At 38.3% G+C, this 20,161-nt stretch overlaps 2 protein-coding genes across 8 annotated transcripts in view; one reads left to right on the top strand and one right to left on the bottom strand.

Annotated features, from left to right (window-relative positions):
- Positions 1–688: 688 nt before the first annotated feature.
- On the top strand, positions 689–3,622 carry LOC121239901. Of its 6 annotated transcripts, none has more exons than XM_041137268.1 (6): positions 689–1,283; positions 1,535–1,588; positions 1,727–1,963; positions 2,725–2,995; positions 3,114–3,191; positions 3,379–3,622. In XM_041137268.1, the coding sequence occupies exons 3-6, from the start codon at positions 1,731–1,733 to the stop codon at positions 3,427–3,429; spliced, it is 633 nt and encodes a 210-aa protein (XP_040993202.1). In that variant the 5' UTR covers positions 689–1,283; positions 1,535–1,588; positions 1,727–1,730; the 3' UTR covers positions 3,430–3,622. The 6 variants fall into 6 exon arrangements, with proteins under 6 accessions (XP_040993202.1, XP_040993204.1, XP_040993203.1 ...); XM_041137270.1 differs by having other exon boundaries at positions 689–1,272; XM_041137266.1 differs by having other exon boundaries at positions 690–1,283; positions 1,716–1,963.
- Positions 3,623–4,046: 424 nt separating this feature from the next.
- The window catches only part of LOC121239900 (calpain-type cysteine protease DEK1-like), a 29,355-nt gene continuing 13,240 nt past the window's right edge, over positions 4,047–20,161 (bottom strand). Inside the window, exons 11-32 of one of the 2 annotated variants that reach the window (XM_041137264.1) lie at positions 19,361–19,523; positions 18,090–18,363; positions 17,835–17,985; positions 17,577–17,688; positions 17,323–17,488; positions 17,130–17,200; positions 16,915–17,006; positions 16,595–16,757; positions 16,337–16,408; positions 10,836–11,213; positions 10,612–10,727; positions 10,198–10,495; positions 9,375–9,694; positions 8,758–9,109; positions 8,309–8,629; positions 8,102–8,206; positions 7,845–7,973; positions 6,012–6,392; positions 5,776–5,913; positions 5,295–5,531; positions 4,752–5,197; positions 4,047–4,628 (exon numbers count right to left, since the gene is read on the bottom strand). In XM_041137264.1, the coding sequence (XP_040993198.1) occupies positions 4,892–5,197; positions 5,295–5,531; positions 5,776–5,913; positions 6,012–6,392; positions 7,845–7,973; positions 8,102–8,206; positions 8,309–8,629; positions 8,758–9,109; positions 9,375–9,694; positions 10,198–10,495; positions 10,612–10,727; positions 10,836–11,213; positions 16,337–16,408; positions 16,595–16,757; positions 16,915–17,006; positions 17,130–17,200; positions 17,323–17,488; positions 17,577–17,688; positions 17,835–17,985; positions 18,090–18,363; positions 19,361–19,523 (4,345 nt within the window). In that variant the 3' untranslated portion in view covers positions 4,047–4,628; positions 4,752–4,891. Of the gene's footprint in view, positions 4,640–4,751; positions 5,198–5,294; positions 5,532–5,775; positions 5,914–6,011; positions 6,393–7,844; positions 7,974–8,101; positions 8,207–8,308; positions 8,630–8,757; positions 9,110–9,374; positions 9,695–10,197; positions 10,496–10,611; positions 10,728–10,835; positions 11,214–16,336; positions 16,409–16,594; positions 16,758–16,914; positions 17,007–17,129; positions 17,201–17,322; positions 17,489–17,576; positions 17,689–17,834; positions 17,986–18,089; positions 18,364–19,360; positions 19,524–20,161 lie in introns of both variants that reach the window. The other variant, XM_041137265.1, reaches the window with a different exon arrangement.

The raw sequence follows: 20,161 nt of genomic DNA on the forward strand, positions 1-20,161 counted from the left end.
AATTTTAAGCATAGACAGAACATGAATCAGCACACTTTTGAGGACATGTTTCAAAAGTACCAATTTACCTAGCTTTGCTTGTTAGAATAATGGATCACGGATCTGAAAAAAGGACGAAACTTGTCAGCAAAGGCCAGGCCTAGCTGATCCCTTCCCTCCTATATATAAATTATTCAATCAATTCCATCTCTCCAATTTAGTTAACTTTTTATGCACCAAAAGGAATTAGTGGTTAGCTGGTTAGCCTGGTTTGTTTCTCGGTATAATTAGGGCTTAAGTTGACAATAATTGAGATGGGTCACTCACTCGTGCTAAAAGGGATGCATTTTATTACTAAATGGCCTCTATGCATGTACGCGAGTCTTAAATTTATTCACTTTATATAAAAAGAATATACAAGATTTGTACACTTCAGAACTACAAATAACATTTCTCTATATTGATATTTTGAACAGGACTATCTCTCCTCTCTCTGTGAGTCTATTGGCAATTCTAACCGGTAAGTTTTGGTTGGTATTCATCCAAGATTAAGATAATCAGAGTGAGAGCCAACCAAGAAAGCCAACTATTTGAGCAAAGTCAGAGGCCAACACTTGGTTCAGAATGGCCCTAACAAAGCCCCAACTTTAAATCCATAGAACTCAATAAATTCCCAATGAAATGGTTGGAATGCTTTCAGCATTGGCAAGATGGGCTCCTTTTAAGTCTAATTGAAAATTAACTGCCCCTTTGACAGGCCATCTGACCGATGACAATCTTCAATAATTTTATTTCTCTCCCCATCAAATTATCAACGCACTAAAGTTAAACAGTAAACACACACAAAGAGAGAAGAGAGACTGTAGGCAGAGAGTCCTTCGAAACTTACAATACGCCCCCACCGTTGGAGGCAAACTCATCCACTGGTCCATTCAACGTCCCTCCCTCCCTCCCACGCTCACCATCATGTATTTGCTTGCAAGCTTCTAACCAAGAAACCCGACCCAATTCGAGCATCACTGGAGAAGAAACCAAACAGAGCTGAGCAGAGCAGAGCAGAGAAACACACAGATTAAATTACTTTCGGTTTTGGGTGAAGATTCAAGATAAACATCTATGCCCCCATAATTCTTTTTCTTTCTTTTCTCAAAATTTCGATATTGTTAGCCTCAAAGATTAAAAAATCCGGAGTTCTCTCTCAATTTTTTTTTCTATCGAGTATTCTCTGACGACTTACAACTCCTTCCTTCCAAGTTCCAAGTCTTGCTGCCACCATAACCAAATGCAAACGAAGTCTCTTCCTTGTACTCTCTCTCTCTCTCTCTCTCTCTCTCTCTCCCCATTCTATTAGCGGCTTGTTTGGTTGCAGAGAACAAATCGTAGGCCGTAAAACGAGTCATTTTAAATGTGGTAGTTCTCGTTGGATTTTTTTTTTCGCAGATTTCTCAGCAACCAGACAGCGTCGCGTACTCTGTTAGTCCGCTTTCTTGGGTTTCCTTTATATGGAGTCTTTAGGAGTTCACTGATGGGTATTACTTTATGTTTGAAAATGCAGACTGATTTTGACATCAATTGCATCGAACCCATCGTGTTCTTCTTAGATCTTGAGGTCCGAAAACGCTTCTCCTACACAGGCTGCCTCCATTTTCTAGCACTTTTTCTCAACTTATCTGCATTTCCATTAGTTCGAGAGAAAACTCAAATGGATACTAACTAATTTGCTGGAATTTGTGAAGTTTTGCTGCAGAGAGATGGAAAAAGAAGCCAAGAGTCAAAGAGGGCTTACCAACAATAGAGCTGCAGAGGACTTGGGGTTGCAATGGGGGAACAGAAAGAGGCTTAGATGTGTAAAAGTCAGAGACCAAAGCTTAACCAACAAATCGGACTGTTTAGGGAAGAAGAAAATCACTTCTCGTGTCGACCGCCGCGTGGTTGGCACTGCAGAGAAAGATTCGGTTTCTTCGCAGGCCCATCGACTCAACAAGTAAGATATACAAAAACCCATATGATAAGAGAAGGAAGATCTTAAATCTTTCCTAGGAATATGAACATTTGAATGTGAAGTTGAAGTCTTTTACTGTGGTTCTTTGGAACCAGACAGATTAGTTGTTGGTAAAATTTCAAGCTTTGGAAGGCTTTTAAAACGAATTTAATCTGTGTTTGGTTTGCTATAAAACGGACCATTGGCGGCATTGGAGTGGGTGCCGTGTTTATTAGGTTGCATGCATGAAGAGCACTTGATATACTACCTTTCTTGCGTTGGCTATTATTAGTATACTGGATTATTGTTGCTTTGTTAAATTAATTTGGTCATATGTCTTTGGGCGAATGTTCTTGTTCTGAATGGGGATAATTTTCATGATTTTCTTTTAGCTTCCACTAGTTCCTAGCTTGTATTTAGGTGTTTTCTCTTGTATACTTCTTGTGTAGTTGGGTGGTGCCTATTTACTTGATTCAATAAAACTTCTTATTGCTTATCAAAAAAAAAAATTGATCTAATGATGTATCACTCACTCAATGGATTATAACCAGAGAAAAGGGGGGGACGCTTGATTTGATTTGTACTGTGTTTGTGAAGAAAAGGTAGGGAATTTAGGAATCGTATTGCAGTTGTTGTTGGAGGGGCTTATTATGGGATCATATGAAAGTACTCTTCATTGTAATGTTAAGGGACTCTTTCACAAAACCAAATTTGACCATTTGGAGAAGGAAAGTGCTAAACTTCCTTTTCATATTGGTCCTTAGGAACTCCTACTCGCTAATGAATCACCGAAAGGCAATGGTTTCATCACCAGAGAAGGAAGATCGATATTATACAACACGAGGTTCCTTGGGTTTGGATGAAAATGGGAAGGTTCTGATGGATCATGTAAAGGAGGACAGAGGGTATGTTTGGCCAAAGCTGTTTATCACGTTGTCTAGCAAGGAAAAGGAGGATGATTTTTTGGCTATGAAAGGCTGCAAGCTTCCTCAGAGACCCAAAAAGAGGGCAAAGTTGATACAAAAAAGCATACTTGTAAGTATCTTTCATACACACGAGGAACTTCCAGTATTTATGTTAAAAATAGGTCGAATACAATGTTGTGGCTTGGACGTATTGATACCTTTTTTTTCAACCTCTATTCGGTGTACAGTTGGTCAGTCCAGGTGCATGGTTATCGGATCTGTGCCAAGAGAGATATGAGGTGAGGGAGAAAAAGGCTTCAAAGAAGGTACTGATTGATCTCTCTTCTCTCTCTCATCCCCACTGTTGTGGTTGATTAATGATTCTCTTATTTCTGTTTTGATTGCTTAGAAAATGTGGGAAAAGAGAAGAAAATTGAGTAGTAGATATGTTTACAAGTGTTTTCTAGGCAATCGAATTTAATATTTTGATGGATTTGCTAAAATGTGATGCAGAAACCCAGAGGGTTGAAGGCTATGGGAAGCATGGAAAGTGATTCAGAATGAGAAATTTAAACTGAGTGCAGAGGCTGGCAAAAAGATTTGATTTTTTGTGGTTGGGGGCAGTGTAGAGGGAGAGAAGAAAAACAAAAGCAAAACAAGAAACAAAAAGGGAAGAAAGGGGTGTTTCTCATATAATTGTTTGTTTTTCGTAAAAATTGCCTCTACAATTTAACTTCAGGAGATATCATTCTTCCTCCTTCCTTAGCGTTGGCTTTTATTTCGTTTCAATGCTACTCCTCCCAGAAGATGCATCGCAGTGCATAGGTGTGGACGGCTTGCTTAGAGTCTATTATCTAGGTGAGTTATTGTTAGACCACCCCAAGATTCCTTGCTGCTCTAATGACCAAATATGAAGGTCTTAACATTTATTTTTATTTTTTATTTTTATTTTAAAAAATGGTCTGGGTACTAATCTATATTTTTCCATCTTTCTGCAAGGTATTTGGTAAACAAGATTTTAGCCGATGCTATTAATTTTGATGCAAGAAAATAACTGATTTTTTAGGACAAGTTTGAAAAATACTAGAATGTGGTGTACCATATTAAGGATAAAATCATAGGATAGGTCTGTAAAAAAATCAACTCGTCGGAGAAACACTGATAAAAGAATATTACAAGCAAAATGGAAAGGGGAGATTATATTGCAACTAAACAAAATAAAAAATAAAAATAAATATTTGTACAGTTTTTTTGAGATTACAAAGCCTTTTTTTTTTTTTTTTTTTTTTTTTTGGTTTTTTTCAAAACTGCAGCTGAAATAATAAAAACTATTAGACAGCCACAATGCTTTGGTGTATTCCCCTTGAACAAGGCATTACTAATTATTTCTCTATTTCTTTTCAACTCCTCATTTACATGATCACACCTCCTATATACCATTACAATACTCGCTGCTCTTATGTACACAAGAAAATCCCCCGAGAACCCTCTCCAAATGCCATTGCAGCAGAGACGCTAGGGGGGATCCATCAGCTATCGTCGACACCATTTCCTTCTCTCTCTCTCTCTCTCTTTTTAATTTTTTTTTTTATATCATTCATCCCCTCGTCTTATTAGATAGATAAAGCGCATTGCAGTTTGAATTGAGATTTTTCAAAAGCTGTGAGCTTGCAGAAAGAATGAAGCTTAGTGTTGCACTTCTCCAATGGATTTTTATATAGCTCCTCAGGCCATCCTCACAGCAGAGAATCACGTCATATAACCTGCAAAAGACCTAAAATAAAAGTCCAGTTTTGGTAATAACATTCCGGTAAGAATGGGGTTAATGCTACATAATGTAAATGACCCAGAAGACGACAAACGAAAAATATGAGACAGAAACTTACCTAGTGATTCTGCATGCTGTGGCCCAAACAAAACCTGCCGGCAAGGGTTTAAGATCCACGGGCAACCCAAGCAATACAAAAATTCTGCAGACACGCTCTCAGCCCAATGGGAAAAACCAATTGAAGAGCCATACTGCATACTATAAAGCTTCCAGGGTTATTGATGCTTTCGTGAAAACAGAGAGAACAAAAGGTGCTTCTTCCCCAGGGTGTATAGTTGTAGGCACTATCGTGTAACCCTTTGGATCTGGGTCCAAAACCATTTCGCATGATATTTCTCTAGAATTGACATAGTCCGTCCCACCAACTGATTCATGTAGGTATATATTGTAAGCAGCACGACGTCCACGGGTTTTGAGTATCCTCATCCCAATGTAGAACATCATTGAATCATGACTGGATTGATAATTTCTAAAACCAGCAGCAGTTCTTGAGAAACCCACACCCTAAACACAAAAATTGTCAGAGAAATTGAAAAATACCAAGTGAAAACATGTTGTCCTAGAGAGAAAATGTTCACTTAAGGTTCATTACTAAGCTTACTTGAGTTAAGGTTATGAACACATGGATTGGAAATGATGCATCTGATCCAGTAGCTCTCAACCGGAACTGTGGATTTTGATGCCATGTTTCATAATCTTGGCAGCCACCAGCACTGTAACCACGCCATTGGCCATGAACGGAACAGCGCATCTCCGGCGGGTAGACACGACAAATATATATTGATCGGAAATGAATCTGAAAGTCTTGCCAAGACATCCAGAATATACCATCTTTTGACTGATAAAAAAATTGCATATTCGGAGAATTAGCAATAAGATCTCACCGAGGAGAACAAGATTTAAGATAGTTCAGAATTTCTGATCATGGTTCCCATACCATAGCATAAGAATGTCCACTATTAAATATATAAATAATTAAAAAAAAAACCCTAATTTAGGAAAGAGAACGAAAAACAAAACAAAAACTAGAGCAAAAACACAGTAGAATCCTCATATATAACAAACACGGCAGCAGACCGTACCTGGGGAATGTGCTTCAGCTTGTGCTTCATTCTATCAGTCCATTCAGGTGATGTGTCAGACCAAGGTCCATTCCACTCAACTTCATTAGCCCATGGATTTCTAATCTGAACAAGCTTGTGGCCGTCAACTTCTCTCACCTAAATGATTTTCAATAAGAGAAAAGGATCGCCTTCATCAAAATCTTTGTAAGTCATAATGTAATAAAAAAATATCAGATAAATATCTCTGAAAATACCTGCAATAAAGAGTAAGCATGCCCTTGCACAATGCCACTGGAAGAAATGTGCACGTCTGAACCCGAAGGACTCCCTGCACCAAGTAGGAACCCCTCTTGTTTGAAGCGCAACAATTGAGACCAAAGTCTGCCACTCGCAAGATCAATCTGGGCCTGGGAACTCCTCATGTCAATTTCCTCACCGGCACCTCCAGTAAGGTCCACAAGAGCATCCTGAACAAGCCCACCTTCTAGTGCCTCAAAAGAGCCATGCAGTTTCGCATAGGCCTTCTCCAATATAGAGACCCAGAGCTCATTACCCTTCCTACTCGTAGCAAATGCTGGTTTACCCGGTGCTTCACAGGGAATCCAATCGTCGACAACAACTGGGACCCACTCCCCCTAAAAGCAAAGGGAAAAGGAAGAAAATACACAGTAACTAACATGCTAATCAAAAACCAACAGGAAATTTATCATGGCAAGACATACTGCAACAATGAATATCACAACTAACAACAGGCTGCATGAGTCACGGAACTTTGCTTTTGCTTTTTGTAAAATCACATCTATTGCAATATATAAGTTTTCACTAGATACACTCATCTCGAGGTGAGTGATGGGTCCATAATCATACTTTGGAAAGACTTATGATGGTGAGATATGGTCCTTAAGGAAGCTTTCCTAGCAGTAATTAGGATTGCGCAGGTCCGATAAAAAAAATTAGGATTGTGCAGGAGCAGGAAGCTTCAGTAACTGATCTTTTGGATTTTTCCAGTAGTTTTCCCCAATGGAGGTCAGCGTTTATAGAGCAGTAAAGACTGGGAAGTTAAAGCTCTTTTTTATAGGTAAGGCTGGGAAGTTAATGCCTTCACAGTTTTTTAATCGACTATACTTTACAAGATTGAGAGTCGGAAATATGGATTAGGTATGTTGGTGCCCTTCTAAAAGAGTTCCATTCACTGTTCGTTTGTTTTACCAGGTCCTCACTATCCAAGTTGTTAACCTATTTCCTCGGAGGAGCATTTGGAAGACTAAGGCGCCACTAAGAGCAGCTCCATTTTTCCAGACAAGTCACAACTTCCTTAGGGAAGATTCTTATCTTAGACAACCTAAGGAAACATCGGATCATTGCAGGGGACTGGTGTTGTAAGTGCAAAAAAGACGGTGATACCGTAGATTACTTACTACTACACTGAGTAGCCAGGACCCCATCAAATGACTTCTTTGATAGAGTGGGTCTAGCATGGATGATGCCTAGAAGGTTGTTTAGTTTTCTAGCAAACTGGAGGGGCTTACATGGGAATCCACAAATTGATGCAATTTAGAAGATGTTTGCCATATGCCTATTGTGATGCCTTTGGAGGGAAAGGAACGGTGAAAGCTTTGAAAATCACGAGCAGACAATGTATGAGCTTAAATTCTTTTTCTTCAACACTGTTCCTTTGGGCAATTGCGATAGACTTTAACGGACTAAGCATTCATGATTTTCATGTATCGATTGTTAATCCTACTTAGATCTCTCTCTTGTATATGTCCCATGTACAGGGGTTATGTTATGCCTAATGTTTTCGTCAACATTATTCCTATTTACTTATCAAATAATTTTGGTTCAAATAATTTTGGTTTTCGTTATATAATTTTAACCATTTCCATGAATCGCACAAATCAACCACTAGTTTGAATAGTGTGATCCAACCCAAAACATATTTGAAAAACATTTTATCCACCTCCTTGCTTTATTAAAATTATAAAAATGAATTTATAGGCGAAGTCCATGTACAAAGGAAGTATACAAAAGAGAACACCTAGATACATTCGAAAATAAATAAATAAAAACATTTTAAGTGCTATTACCTGAATACAGAAGCGGACAGTGTAGATTCCTTCCTCATTATATTCTGGAGTAATAATCACTTCAGATATTTGTGAGACCTCTGTTAAAACAGCTACAGCACTCAAAAACCAACAATCGCCCAATCGACCCTGTTCGTTACAAAATTAACTCATTAAAACGGGCAACACATTAAACTCTCTTCAGGAGATGTAACTCTAACAAAATGCACATGATACAGACTAAAGCTTTACATTAGATATTACAAAAAATTCCAAACCTGACAAACATCTGAGGGATTTGCTACACCAGAAAACAAGCATGGATCAGAATCCAGACGGCTCTCTCTTACAATTTCAGCTGGCCTCATCCACTTAGAAACAACCTATGTCGGAAAACCCATTAGGCTACAGTAATCAAGATAACATACACATATAATAGCAAGATACGAAATACATCTGGCAGCAACCAAGTCAGGAAAACAAACCTGCAACTTGGCAGGGGGATTTTTGGGATCCACAAACAACGACTGATCACTTGGAGGAAACTCTTGATCAGTGAAGTATTTTTCTCCCCTTGCACAGAGGGCTTCTTTGACAGCCAGTTCCACTGAAAGCATCCGTTGATTGATTTCTTCTTGAGTTTCCATCCTAGGTTTTCTAAACCTCCTGGCAAAAGAATCCACGTCGATCACAACCCCATCCCGTTCTGACCTCCTTTTTCTTCCACTTGAATACTGTCCATCCCAATCTACATCATCCCTATCATATAGATCTACATCCGCAGGATCACTATCCCACCCATCAATCTATAAATAGCAAATGGGCAGTAATTAGTGACCAAGGTTCAGCAAAATATTTAATTATTTTTTTCTGCCTTTTCATAATTTTCTCAAAATATAGTACGTGAGATATTAAAGTATTGCAAAGTACGTACTCTAGAAGGTGAATCCGCCCATTGCCAATTATCTTCAACAAAATCGATGGCACTGAACTCAGCTGATCCAATAGCAACATGAAGAGCAGCAATCTCATCTTCCGTTAAACACCTTCCCCAGAGGAAAACATCCATAATATGCATCTTGGACTCAACTCCTTCACTGTCTGATCTCCCAAATGCATCCATATCTATAGGTGGTCTGACTCCTACCCAAACATCTGTTCCCTGCTCCAAAATGCTATTACCAAGACATAATGGTAACCCAGTCTGGTAGCCATCAAAACCACCATCCAGAAAGCAAGTCGCCTCTCCTAAATCAGCATCAATTGTCATTGTCACAATATGCCACCTGCAAAGCATTTATGCAATGCAGTCAAATGGGGATTTAGTCAAAGTATTAATGGTTAAAGCATAATAAAACAATGACTGAGGCACAACACACATTTTTTTATCAGTAAATAATAACTTATTGATGATAATAGGCATAGCCCAAGTACATGGGACATATACAAAAGCATGGTAAACAACACAATGGGAAACAAAGAAATATAATATACATTCTAGGAGAGAGAACCAAGCAAACTGTGCTAAAACAACTAAGAGGAAGCACAAACCTTCCATCTGCAATACTTGTAGCACTAATACTCCACTCCCTTGCAACAGTTGTTTGTCTATCACCTTTAGTTATCACCCTAATCCCAACTTGTCCAGCCTCAATACCTTGCTCAGAACCAGCCACCAGAATTTCCCAACAAACTTTTTTCTGAAATTCAGTGCCTAAAAGACAAACAGGTCCAGACTCGGGTTGGATCATCACTGCAATGGAAAAACTCACCTTTTGACTTTGACAAACACTGGGATCAATCTGGCCACAGTTTCTGCCACTTGTAGTTGGTTCATCGTCAAGAACGCATACAGCACCCGCAACCCCTGTCTGCCAATGACATGGCACACACTAGGCTTAGGGTCAGACTAACTCAGAATACCAAAAGGCATGTATCTACATTGACTAAGAGAAATCAACATGAACAGATAAGCAGAAAATTCGTGTAATGGAGCAGATACAATGTTAAATTTCAATACCCTTCCCAGCAAATTTAATGTTAGATCCAGGAAAAAATATACTGCATAGAAGATGGGGAAAACGCGTAGATATGAATAGAGCACAGATAACAAGGGTGCTACATAGCCTTCCCATGGCAAGAAATGTCAATATGTCCTGGACAAAACTTTTGGAAAGACAGTGTAGAAAACCTCAAGAGCAGTGGACTACAGAGTGGTAATCCAAACAATGACTATATTTAATTTGTTATCACTTAAAACAAGAATTCCATGTGATCAGAGACAAGGGCATCATCACTCTTACTTTTTTTACTTAAAAACACATAATGTTTGACAAGCAAACCAAAAACCAAATTACAACTAAAAGAAGTCAACCTGAAGTGCTCGGCGTGCTAACTGAGCTGAGCGTATCCTACGTGCAATGTTTGAAACCCTCTCCCGTGCAAAAGAATCATCAAGAACAGCATCACCTCCAACTGCACGCACTGCAGCTGCCATGGCTGCTGCCTCTCTGCTGCCGGCATTAGGAATAGAGGAAATAAGTGTAGCTTCTATCTCCTTCCATTTACGTTCTTCCTTCTCCAGGAGAGCCTTCCTTCTTTCTTTACCCCTTCCCTCTTCTTCACGTCTCTGCATTAAAATTTCTTCTTCTATCTCCTTTTCTCTTATATAACTGCAAAATTCATATAGTTGGAGGTTCAGAAACACTATAAATCTAAGAGCCTTTGGTAAAATAGAAAACCCAATATGCATAAGAGGCAAAATCTTCTTTTTTTAATAACTACCTACCTCTCCTGAATAATTTCAAACTGCCTACGGTCCTCTGGCATCCATTTTTTAATTTTCTTGGCACTAAGGTCTGAAAACCCAATGCTATCGAGAAAGAGTCTCAAGCGGACCTCATCCTACAACAGCAAAAAAGCAATAGCTTATCAAGAAAGTTTCTCAAGCAAACATCATTATCAACAATCAAACATGTTGTGCATAGCAGTAAAACTCTCTTTTTTTTTCACCTGCACTCGCTCTGCCTTAGCAGTCAACCCAAGCAAAAGAAGCAAATAACCACCAAATTTATCCCACATGTACACCCATTCGGTATCGATTGCCTCTTCTAAAGCCAAAATACGCGCATGAGCACACATTTCTCTTCTGTGATCTACATCATTGGCAGGTTCACGGTGAAACATTCTTTTATATCTGAGTCTACAGAGGAATGATCCAACAACTAATTCTTCATTTCTTAAACGGTCCCTCAGTTTCACGACATCAGCACGGGGAAGCACAAAATTTCCTGCCCGGTCACGCATAATGGTAGGATCCCCAACCAAAAGAGCTGCTGAACTTGCAGATCTCTGTGGAGCCGAATAAGTTCCTGATAATGCATTTCTGGTCTGCAAGGCAAATAAATTTAACTCCACTGAACTTCACCTTGAACATAAATGCCATATTACTCAATTTTATTTGTAAACCCTCGCTTGTAGTAGAGAAGATAAATGCCATATTTCTCAAACAAATAGCAAAACATTCATTTAATGAATTTCTTTTATACAAAGATTTAATTAAGGAAACACAATATCCATTGCCTAAGTACACAGGAGGTATACAAGAGGAACACCCAACTTAAAATAGATAGACAAAAAAATCATGAAACCAAACTCGAAGCTGCCCAAAGGAACATGGTATTGTGCAAAAAAAGTTTTAAGCTCTTACATCGTCCACTCACAGTCCCCAAAATTTCTATAATTTCTTTCCCACAAAATTTACAGCACTAGACAAATAGAACCACCTAAGTAAAAATAAATAAATAAGAAGTTACCAGAGGCACCTCAGACCACCAAATAACCCTTCAAGGGAAGGATTTACCATCTTGAGGTATAAGGACCTCATGCAAAGATTGAACCGTGAACTAACTTTTCTTGGAAAGGGCCCAACGAATCTTTTTTTTTCAGTACACAACTTTATTGATCATAAGAATAGGCAGAAACCCAAGTATACGGGACATACAAGAGCATCGCTTGGGCGTGCTAGTTCAATGATACAAGGAATTCATGGAAACTCATTCCACTAAAAGCAATTAAAATTGACCAGTGGAATAAAGTATTGAAAAAAAGGTCCTAAGCTCTTCCATTGATCGCTCTCAATCTTCGAAGCTTCTGTCGTTCTTTTCCCTCCAAAAGCACCACCATAAGCATATTGGGACCATCTTTCATATTGCTGCCATATGAGAGTTACCCCGAAGGCCTCTCCAAGAAGCTAATAGATTGATCACCCTAGTGAAGAAGTCATTCCACAAGATCGTGGCAATTTCACAGTGAAGTAATAAATGATCCATCGACTCCCCACTCTTTTTGCACATGCAACACCACTCGATGACAATGAATCGACGTTTCCTAAGAGCCCAAATAATCTTATATGCTCCTCCAATACATTCTCTAGTAAGGTACAAGAGATTGGCAAACTCCGTGATCAACTTTATATGTTACCAGGTGCACAATGGACATTCTATATGCACGAGAGAAAATTTAGAAATTCGACCTCTCCGAGGTCATGCATTCCACAAAGGTGAGCCACAAGAGAACTATTATAAATAAGCCATTGAATTCTTAGACACACGCAATACTATAGTCTATACACCATAGGAAAGGTTCCTTGATAGACCTGCCAACAGACCATAAGTCATGCCAGAATCTAGTCCTAGATCCATCACCCACCTCAAGTCTAGTATGTCTAGGGGTGTACAGCTTTTGGTCCGGACCGGAAAAACCGACCGGACCAAAATTTTGTCCAGTCCGGTTTCGGTCCCACAAATTGTGGACCGAAGAAATTCAGTCCAGTCCTGGGGTCTATAAATTTTGGACTGGACTGGACCGGACCGAACTATATATACATACTTAAAATATTTTCATAATTTAATATATTATTTTTATATAGTAATTATATAAGTTAATGATGTAATTTTCATCTAATTTATTATTATTGACCATATAAAATATAAAATAATATATGCTATCAATTAATAATAAATCACAAATCATGTGATAATTTATCTCATTATCTGTAAATAGTTAATACATCATATATTCATACATAATCTACTATTTACACTTAATTAAAGTAATTAGGTAATTGTTTTTTTAACACCTAAGTTGCAAGCAAGCATGAATAATCTATGTACAATGAAATTATTTGATATTCATTAACCATATATAAAATGTATGACATTATTAATAATTAAGCATACTAAAGAGCAAAGTCTAAGTTAGGAAGTGGTAACTATCAACATCATAAATATAATTATAGTTAAATATTTTTTTAACAAGTTAGCTACATAATCCACATTAATAATTCACTTAATTTTAATTTTAATAATTTTCTTTTCTTAATTTATTTGCAAAAAAGATGAAAGAAAATAACAAAATAAGTGGGCCGGACCTATAACTACTGGTCCGGCCCGAGAAAACCCCCAACTGACCGCCCTGACTGGACCAGACCGATTTACACTCCTATGTATGTCTATAAAAATCCTCCATCCTCTTCTAATAGTTTCCCCTAACCCACCCCATTATGCCCATATACCTCATTTGAACTTTACCCATCCTAAGCACGACCAAATTTAGAATCAACTACAGCTTCCTACATCATCTCCTTGCAGTTTTCTCATATTGGTAACACCAAACCAACTTCCCTAAAAAGAGCACGATTAAATAGGATCAAGTTATGAACTTCTAAAGCACTCCTAGAAATCGGAGAGCGCACCTTGGCCCAGTTTATTCAGTGAAATTGAACTCTTCAGCTATCTCGCTCCATAAAAGAAGTCTCGTTGTAGCTTATCTACTTGATTGGCTATGGTGGTGGGAAGGAAACAAGGACAAGAAATATGTACACAATAGAGGATATTCTTGATCAAGGTGATCTACCACCTTTAGACAAATACACATCTTTTTTCAACTAACCAATTGGTGCTCAAACTTCTCAATCACACCATTCCAAATAAGCTTGGCCTCAAAAGAGGCTCCCAAAGGGAGAATTTTATCCGCTGCCCCAGCTTTTTAAGGAACATAGGCTATGAAAGTTGAATGAAGGTTTTTTTTCAACTGCTGTTCGTATGAAAATCATGGAATACCCTCATAATTTCTTCTTTCATCACGTCATCCAAGGTTGAAAGAAAGTAATGGTAACACCATCCGAACATGATGCTTCATTAATGATCATACTTTTTACCAGTTTGAGAAGAACACTCTTCAAATGACCTCTCAAGCCACGTGGCCATCTCTTGCTCTACCGACTGAAGTACTAATCCAAGCTTGGGCCTCCAAGCAAACTGCTCAAATGCTTCATTATTGATCATGCTTCATTACCCAAGCATGTTGTGTCACCCCTTACTTATATAGGTCATGTTAGGGTTTAAAGAACTAACCCATTTAATTAAATGGGTTGCGTTCAGGTTAACCCATAAAGTTGAACACTCATGACACGAACACGACCCATGAACACAAATTGCAACCCCAAATTTTCGCACAGATCTGACAATATGTTTCTCATTCTAGGGATACAAGGAATCTAACATGTAATAGTATCCAACAAGGGGAATATCCATGAGGAGATACTGCTCAAAGACGAATTCTAAGAAATCCAAATAGTTGACCAAAAATGAGATTCGCCCCATGTCACTTGGAAGCTGAGTGACATTGAAATCCCCACCAATGGACCATGGTAGTTCCCACCAAGTACAACAACCAATCAGCCCTTCCTGGAAATATCTTCTATCACTATCGAAGTTATGCAACCAAGCATTTACAAACCCCCAAGAGAAATCATCTTCTACATTTCTAAAAGAACAAGCCTCCATGTACTCACACTGCCAATTTATCCACCACCATCCCACAATAGCAAAACTCCATAGGACACCCCTTGAAGGCTAATAAATCCTTCCCACATGATGGCACCCACACAAGCTTTCAAACAATGCTTCTAGTGACAAATTCCATTTGTTTCCAGCAAACAAACATGTGATACCCCATATGATAAGGATAAGGGTAGGTGGTGTATGGGATCTCACATTGTTTGGGAAGGAGAAATTCTTGCTCTTTATAATGTTTCAATGGAGCTCCAATTGTATCATTGACTAGCCCATTTGGAATATAGGCCATGTGGTTTGGATCTTCCATTGGGGCATTACAAAACAACATCTACCTTCCATTGATGAGGTAACTTCTTAATTCTAAGGCGCTTCTTGACCTCACTCAACTCCCAAACACTCCAAGTTACCAGCTTCGGCTTCATAAAGAACCCAACAACGCCCTCCCTATCGCTTGGCCACGGCTCGAACTTGGGCCCCGTGAGTCATAATTCATAGACCAAGCTAGCTGTGTTAGTTCTCTATGTGCTAACCTCCTATGAAAATGCCCACTCTTATGGAAATGTGTAAAGCCTCGAACTGCTCTTCAAAACCCCCACATGATAACTTCACACAAGGTTGAATTTCCTTCACCTTTTGTAGCACCCGGTCCAATGATTTCAAACCTGTACAAACCACATTATCATTCTGAGGGCAATAAATCAAGGGAATCGAATCACCAGACCTACTCATGCCAATGCCGCCAACCTCAACCACTTCAAAAGTTATCACCTCCTCACCCTTATCCCATTTGGTTTTATCCTCCACTAACTTCTCACATGATGGTGGTAAGGGAGAAGGGAAGCCTTCTGGCAAGGGGATTCGTCCTCCTCCCTTGCCAATAGGCCAATCAGGGTTCATTCTCAGCACCAAGAACCACCCAAGGGAACAAGCCTAGAAAAGGGGATCATAACTGACAAAACGGTGCTGCTTTCTTTGCCGCCAAGCACCATAAAGGTAGCATCAATGGTAGTGGGCACCAACAGATCAGAGCTAGACCATTCTACCACCATATTGACAGATTTTAATTCCAACAGTAGTTTAAATTACACGGATCCAGAAGCAAAACCCATGGAAGAAGTCACATCGCACAGCAAGGACAAAGACTTCTTATCTATGACTACCTTTTGTAATAGTCCACAGCCAATTAAAGTTGCATCAAACAATTAATCATACATAAATGCTAAATTAGACACCACTCCCACCATCTTCTGAATATAGCTACCAACACCAAGCAGAACACATTAATGAAACAAATAGAATTAAGGAAAAGAACAAAGACCGAGTAAAACACCATTGTCACAAATTTGATTATATAATCTATAAAAGACTAACGAAAAGACTTGACCTTGAAATAAACAGATAAAATTGTTTACGTAAGTATGAATGTGTTCTGTAGTTCAAACAAACATACACACACAGTGCCAAATAGGAACAGTAGTGTGGATCACCAAATCCAGCAACAACAAAATACTTTTTTTGACAAGTTAGTAATAATACAATACTTACCATATAAAAAAACAAAAAGTTTGTGGAAATCAAGCTCGCTAAAGTTGAATTGAAAAGTTCATCTAGGGATAATGTTCAAATGTCAATCTGTAACAAAATAAAACTTACCTTTGTTGCAGATCGAGCAATTGCTTGAACAACAGTATCCTTGCTGAGAAAGTGCACGCCATCTTCCATCATCTAGAGATCAAAATAAATAACATCTTAGAAGGAAGCAAAACTACGAAGAAAGATGCAAGACAGTTCACGCAATGTTTTTTCCTTTATATAACAATCTCAAAAACATCTTTGATGCTATCATAGTATGAATAAACTACAAGTTGAAGCAATGACAAACTTCAACAAATTGGTTGTTAATGCAAAAACCTTGAGAGTAAGGCATGGACGAGAGACAGCAAATCCAAAGGCTACAACAAGAGTAATCGCTGACACAGCAGCACCAGCAAACGGTGGATAGATTTTCAAACTGGCAACAACTCCCCAGCCCTCAGTTGCCAAAGCAATTGCATAAAGTACGAGAAATGCAGCACTGTCAAGAAATTGATTTGACATATACAGATGTGAATAATTAGCATTACTCTATCCAGAAACATGGTACATGACATGTTAAAAGAAAAAGTAGAGCAAAGTTACAAGTTGGAAATATGCTAACAGAAATAAAAGAATAAATAGGACATTTGACAAACCTGACATTCTTTCCGCAATCTGCGTGAGCATCGTAGACGTATACAGGCAGTACTCTTGGAGAATAAACTACAATTGGGGGTGAAAGAAGAACCTGCAGAAAAAGGGTTATAATCTTATGCAAATGAAGATGAGGAGGATAACTAGAAATAAGACAAGATCACATACAAACAAAAATATTTGCAACATTGAATAGGGATAGACCGATATAACTTACAGTCAATGCTCTTCCAGCAAGAAGAAACAGAAACGAAAAATAACCAACAGATGCTCCAACAAATGGTTTATCTGAACGGCAAAGGTGAAAAAAGTTAATGTCATAAGAAGCATTATGATGCCTTTTTCTTAAGAACTATGAAGATATGAGGCTAGGAAAATCGTATAGGGTGGTTGTGAATTCCATTTTTCACCTTCAAACCATCCAACAAGAAATGCTGCCAACGCCAAAAGAAAAGCAAGGAAGCAAACAAAGAACGTCTGTGTCCTGGTCAAATAAAAATTGTTTGAAGCCCAGTGGTGGATGGCACCAATAGCTAGTACAATCATGAGAAGAACCAAAAGAAATGCCACACCGATCTGTTTTGCATTAAGAAAAAGAACCAAGTTAGACAGGCTCACTACAACTTAAAGCTAAAATGAACTGCAAACACCAAAGGATCCTCACAGTCCAAGGTTTAACAACAACAATAACAGCTGATATTGCACCAAGCAGGAGGAGAAGACCAAAGCTAACAAATACATATACACCACGAGAAAGACTCCAATCATCATCTTTCCTGCAAATATATTCCATATCACATCAGAACATGAACAAGCAGCTACTACCCTAATGAGCACAAATTATTGAAAATGCCCGAACACTGCTTGTTAAAGTCGAACAGTAGAGCTAAGTTACTAAACTATTATCATATGAGTTACTCACCATTTATGCAAACCAGAGCAAAGTGATAGTATAGCTGGAATACAGACTAGAGGAAGGAAAGCAGCCAGGAAATCAGTCTTTGTTGGAACCTGGTCATCCCTAGATTTAACCACTTCTAAATAGGATGCACCGCAAAATGCCACGAGAACAACTGGAAAGAAATTGCAGAGGCAAAGAATATGATGAATTAACACGTCATTCCAACTCAATGGAGTTCACATGGAATCAAAACCAAAGCAAATTTAGATAAACTACCTGAGAATATCCCAACACAGATGGCAGAAGAAAGAGAAAACCGATATGTTGCAAACCATGAAATAATTGGTAGTACACCAGTAACTACCAAGGCAATTGCAGATGCCATTGCCCAGCCAAGGTACACCGATGATGCATAAGGAGAGCCTAAGCTTTTATGCTCATCAGTCCATCCCTTATATTTTAAATCATCTAACGGCTTTGCAGATACTATTGCACCAAGAGCTAATACCGATCCAGCAAATACTGATATGCAAATGACAAGAACAACACCCTGAAAGAGAAAAATTTTTAATGATGGATCCCTCTGGCAATATACTTCCAACTTACAAGCACCTTATCTTGTATACTCCCTAAGAACATGGATAACACTCTTTGATTATTCATAAAGTATTGACTTATTTATCAAGAAGAAAAACTACAACCACCTTAAAAGTTACGAAAACCATGATTTGCTTCTTTGGATAATTTTTTTTTTGATAGGTAATAAGCAATTATATTGATAAAGATAGGCATATTCCAAGTACACCGGAGGTATACATATGAGTATACCAAATTAAGAGCTAGAAATTGTTACAAGGATCTTTGGATAATTACAGCTAATCCAATCTGAACAAAGATTCTACGACAGCACTCGCATAAGATAACGGAGAAAGAAAAATGAAGCAAGGAGAAATCTCAAAAACCATAAAGAGAGGAAGAAAAGTTAAAACAAAATAGTGAAATAGAAAACACATACCAAACTAATCAAATCTACATCAGCCACACATTTTAAAGCTATAAAATTTCGTTAAAAATCTCAAAAGGCCCACTCCAAGTAAACAGAAGATACATAAGAGAGACTCATCTGGAAAAAGAAAATGATACAAAATCATGTAAATTGAGCCCATTAAAGTCTACAGAAGCTGTCCAAAGAAGGAAAGCATTGAAAAAGAAAGTCTAGAGCTCCTCAATCGTCCATTCACGGCACTCACAGTTTCTACAATCTGTTGTATTCTATAAAACAATTTGCACATTTGCTCTGTGCCTAAGTTAATATTAAATGGCAGAATCAAAGGTAGTTCTAATAATACAAGTATAGCCAACACCAAACTCTCCAACTGATGAATAACCCAACATAGTAAGATGCAACCAGTAAGCCACAATCCACATCTGTGTGCACGATATTTTATCCTAAATCAAAAACCAACATCTAGTGTAAATCACTGTATGTTTTAAATATAGTTGTTTGGTTACACTAATGCAGGGAGGGTAAGAGACAAAGATCAAACCTCCTTTGTCCCAGGCATATGATGATTTCCAGTGTTACCAGCACATTGTACTCGAGGAACCCAGAACTGGTAGCCATTACGGATCCATATGGGATAGGCAACAGAAAGGCAAGCAATCATAAGTGGAACAGTCAAAGACAATCCAAGAAGTACTGATGATTTGCTGCAAAACAAACACACATATTAAGGGATAACAGAGTGTTCAGCTAATGCAACAGCCACATCAAAAAATTAAGAGGAACCAAAGTTATTTGAGCTGATGGTAAAAGATCAAATTACTTGTCAATTTGATACATGTATATAAGGAGGACATAAAAGAGATCAATTAAAAAGACTTCCTTAATAAACATGTGCTATCGCTTTCTATCTGATTTCTAAGATCTGAGTGAAACCAACATATCATTATAATTTACTGGTTAAGTTCCACAACATTGAAATCCAGCTTCAAATGACTCAGTGCTCTCAACCTGAACAAAGAAATGATCTTCACAGTAACCAGTATAAATTGGCCATCAACTAACAACACTACTATGTGGCTAGGACTATGGGGGTGATTAGGCAGTCAGAACTCTCATCTGGTTCAAGAAGCAGTAGGAAAGCAGGTATTAGAATCACAAACGGAAATTGATCAGGAGTTCCTTTTATTCATTTATGGACAAATTCAGAGGCTTTCCAGTTTCCACATCTTTGTTTTACTATTATCTGTAGTAGTTTTTTTTCTTTTTCCCCGGGGCCCCACCACACGTCTACACGCTCATGGCTGTTACTTGACCCATGAACAAAAAGACGGATCAATAGAAC

This window comes from Juglans microcarpa x Juglans regia, chromosome 7D (assembly GCF_004785595.1).
Source record: "Juglans microcarpa x Juglans regia isolate MS1-56 chromosome 7D, Jm3101_v1.0, whole genome shotgun sequence".
NCBI lineage: Eukaryota > Viridiplantae > Streptophyta > Magnoliopsida > Fagales > Juglandaceae > Juglans > Juglans microcarpa x Juglans regia.